The sequence below is a fragment of the Nicotiana tabacum genome, chromosome 3, assembly GCF_000715075.1.
Source record: "Nicotiana tabacum cultivar K326 chromosome 3, ASM71507v2, whole genome shotgun sequence".
NCBI lineage: Eukaryota > Viridiplantae > Streptophyta > Magnoliopsida > Solanales > Solanaceae > Nicotiana > Nicotiana tabacum.
The window spans coordinates 10,059,077-10,063,121 of record NC_134082.1 but is presented as its reverse complement, the minus strand read 5'-3'; the positions used below and the strand labels follow the sequence as shown (position 1 = coordinate 10,063,121).

The window sequence follows — 4,045 nt, the reverse complement described above, 5'->3', positions numbered from 1 at the left end:
ATGATACAGTTGAATTTATACGTGATTTCTAGACAAGTGAATTAATTTGATCCTGAATAATAGATGAATTATATAAATATACAGTACTTAGCTTTGAGGTGGAAACGAAATAACAGAAATAACAGTTCCGGGAGCAAGGTTTCCAGGCACAACAATAACAAAATCAAAAAGCAAGAAGAAAAGATTATACTAAGTTTTGAATAGAGTGTAGCGTATTTTTGCCAGAAAGTTCGTGCCCTTTACAATGATAGTAGAACTCACTATTTATAGCTGCATCTAGGGAACAAGGTCCTAGGATCAAGCCCCTCTTTAATGTCAATTATGAGGGTCATTAAAGAATGTATAATGACAGGCAATAAATGTTATATTCTTTGTAACGGACCGCATACTTAATGGGTGGCAGACATTTATCTCACCTTTGGGAGTATTACTTTTCTCCGGTAACAGACGGGATCATGACCTTCGGATTCTAGTGTCTTGTGTCATTGATTCCACACTTCACTTCCTTATTGGATTATTTAATGTAAACATATTTTACCCTATACAAATATACAACAACAACGACCCAGTATAATCTCACAAGTGGGGTCTGGGGAGGGTAATATGTACGCAGACCTTACCCCTACCCCGAAGGGTAGAGAGGCTGTTTCCAGGAGACCCTCGGCTAAAAAAAGCAACATGAGCCGATATATTAGTACCATAAAAATGCATAATAAAATAACAACAATATAAGAGATATGAAATACAGAATACGAAATACGAAATAGATGGCTGGTATAGTAAAACTAGAAGGTAAACCCTATACAGATATAGTGAATTTGAATTTCACCTGTTAGAATAACACAAATCCAACTGAATTTGAATTAATGGAACTATGATTTTTTTTATTATTTTTCTTGTGAATATTCAAAATTTTAACAAATTATTAATTGTTATAACCATTTAATCACTCATGTGTTATGTTAAATTTGCACTGTTACTTCACATTTGAGTAATATTGTTCTAACTTCTAACAACAACATAAATATCACATAGTACACATATAAAATAAATTAAGAATACATTTTTAAATTAATTTAAAATTAAATATACTTCGCTAAATATTACAAAGATCAAAATGAGAAATTATCAATAATCAAGGGATCAAAAGTGTTACTATGGATCTTTTATATGGTTGAAATGAATGGTCAAAAGTATAAGAAGAAAATCTCCTCTTAAAACACGGGATGAATACTGAAAATAGGGCCCACACACCCAGTACTTTTGACTGCCCCACTGTCACAATTTTCCTAAACATATAAATACCCCTCATTTCCTTGCTCCCATTCTCCACAAAAACCATCACACAGAAAAACACGGAATTCCAACGAACTTTAATCAGAGCGTAAAAAAGCAACAGGAAAAACGATGTCTTGTACCGTCGCCATTTCAAATTCACTGGCGTTCTCGCCGGTGGCTAGGGTTCCGGTGACCAAATCTCCCCTCTGTAAATCAGCTTCATTTTCTTCTTCTTCTTCTCCTAATTCATCTAAAACCCTAACGAAATTCCCTTCCTTTACCTCCTCTTCTTCTTCTTCTTCTTCTCCGTCTTTACAATTTCAAATTCTTCGGTTTCAGAAGCCATTACCAGTACCTGCACCGGCGCCTATTAACCTTATTAGAAATTCTAAGGAATGTTCTACTTCTGCGCCGAATTCTACTTCTCCGACGGTTTTGAAGAGGAAGAGACCTGCTAAACTGGATATTCCGATTGTTTCGACGACTTTTGGGAATTTTCTGGCGAATCCGGCAGCTGCGACGGCGGATTTTGTGGAGGTTGAGGGTGATGGGTATTATGTTTGTTGTAAGCGTGGAAGGAGAGGTCCGATGGAGGATCGTTACTCTGCACTTGTCAATTTACAAGGAGATTCTAAAGAGGTAATTTTTAGCTCGTTCTATTCACTTCTTAAGCTCATTTTGCTTTGATAAGTAGCTCTTTTTGTGAATTTAAGTTGTATGCACTGACAATATAAAAATTATTTATGTATCATGTCACTTTTGAGTTCATTATATGTTAATCTCTATGATAACGAGTTTAAATTACGGAATAAGGTCATTTATAAGATAATTACAGGCAAAATCTCGTGATAAACATTAGTTTGTAACCTGGTAAAAATGATAACTAACAGGTTAAATATTACTTAGTCACTGATCCGTGTTTTATATAGTCAATATATATAACTTAATTTATTTATTTTTAAATAGTATTTATTACCTTAGAAATTAGACCAAGTAGAGCAGTATGAATATTGGGGATTTTTAAAGCCGAACCTAATTAGTTTGGGATTGAAGAGGAGTAGTTGTAGTCCTTGTTGTTGTTTACTCTGTTGGGTGAGAGTTTGGCTGGAAATTAAACTATGATCCTTTTTCTTAGCTGTGTTTTTTTTTATATTGAAGTTGTTGTCTTTGAGAAAAGTGATCAGAAAAAGAAAAAAAAGAATCTCTAACTATAAAGAAATGTAGTTGGAAATTAAACTATCAAGTGTTTGTTTGTGTAGTCTTTGGAAAATTAAAATATTGTTCCCCAAATTTAGTCATTCAGATTAAAAAAAGCTCTAGTGCTTAGAGTAATATTCAAATATGAATCTTAGTTTACCATGCTGTTTGTGATTGGTTGAAAGCAGTTGAAACTGACAAAGGGTTTACTTGTTTCAGGGTATTTTTGGTATATTTGATGGACATGGAGGAGCTAAAGCTGCAGAGTTTGCAGCAGAAAACTTGAATAAGAACATTATGGACGAGCTAGTAACGAGGAAAGATGAAGATGTCGTGGAGGCGGTCAAAAACGGTTATTTGAAGACAGATTCCGAATTTCTCAACCAAGAATTTCGGGGTGGATCATGCTGTGTAACAGCATTGATCAGGAATGGCGATTTAGTGGTATCCAATGCTGGCGATTGTCGTGCAGTTGTTAGTCGAGATGGGATTGCTGAAGCACTCACTTCGGATCATAAGCCTTCAAGGACGGACGAGAAGGACAGAATTGAGACTTTGGTGAGCAACTTGACCGTGAATTCATGCTTCGCTTTGCCTTTTGCCAAATTGATTACCTTTATATTATCTGTATAGTTGCTGATTCTCTCATGCTTTACTGTTCTGTAGGGTGGCTATGTAGATTGTTGTAGTAGTGTTTGGAGAATCCAGGGATCTCTTGCTGTGTCAAGAGGTATTGGAGATCGGTATCTTAAACAATGGATAACTGCAGAGCCTGAGACAAAGATCGTCGGGCTTAATCCTGAATTGGAGTTCTTAGTTCTTGCATCGGATGGTTTATGGGATAAAGTCAGCAATCAGGAAGCAGTAGATGCTGCTAGGCCTTTGTGCACAGACATCAGTAAGCCACAACCCTTGTCGGCCTCTAAAAGCCTCATTGATCTTGCTGTTTCACGAGGTTCTGTTGATGATATAAGTGTGATGATAATTCAACTGCAGCAATTTTGCTGACTCTCCCAATTTAGGTCAGACCGTCAGAGAAGAAACTGTTTACTAGTTGGCACAAAGACGGATTAGTCGAACCGGTGGGTTTCGGTTACCAGATGTCTGAAAAATGTTGGTGACCTGATGAATTCTTTCTCAACTAACTTCCCAGAACAATGATGAAGATGATAACAAGAAAATTTTGCTTGTAAAAAGTTGTAGGATACCTCTGTAAATTGGATTAGTTTTCAGATATTCTTTTTCCTCCCTCCTAATCCCCGTCTGTAATTCTTGTAAAATCTGTGTATCCTCTTACATGTATAGCAGATTGGTGAAATGGTGAGCAAAACTCTTTCTTATTCTTTGCTTCTGCAAAAAGGGCAACATATCCAGTGTAATCTCCTTTTGTTTCTGATAGACCCTTGGATCAAAGCAACAACAAGATAATAGAAAAACCAAATCAAAAGCAACATCATCAGGTATTCATAGAAATCTAAGAATATGGAAATATAACAATAAGGCAACTAATACTGAAATGAAAGGAAAGACGCTCGACTGCCTACTATCCTTTTACCCTAATTCTCGACCT

General features: G+C 36.0%; 1 protein-coding gene across 1 annotated transcript; it reads left to right on the top strand.

Moving 5' to 3' along the window:
- The first annotated feature begins 1,323 nt into the window (after positions 1-1,323).
- LOC107781588 (putative protein phosphatase 2C 53) lies at positions 1,324-3,815 on the top strand. Its single transcript, XM_016602321.2, has 3 exons — positions 1,324-1,917; positions 2,695-3,033; positions 3,142-3,815. Exons 1-3 carry the CDS (start codon positions 1,408-1,410, stop codon positions 3,481-3,483), a joined length of 1,191 nt encoding a protein of 396 aa, XP_016457807.1. The 5' UTR covers positions 1,324-1,407; the 3' UTR covers positions 3,484-3,815.
- Positions 3,816-4,045: the final 230 nt, after the last annotated feature.

What these genes read in the sequence shown, in the direction of transcription:
- LOC107781588 (XM_016602321.2), top strand. Translation starts at nt 1,408, where the DNA reads ATGTCTTGTACCGTCGCCATTTCAAATTCACTGGCGTTCTCGCCGGTG. An exon ending in TACAAGGAGATTCTAAAGAG is followed by an intron (nt 1,918 to 2,694) that starts GTAATTTTTAGC and finishes TACTTGTTTCAG; the next exon opens with GGTATTTTTGGTATATTTGA. An exon ending in AGGACAGAATTGAGACTTTG is followed by an intron (nt 3,034 to 3,141) that starts GTGAGCAACTTG and finishes ACTGTTCTGTAG; the next exon opens with GGTGGCTATGTAGATTGTTG.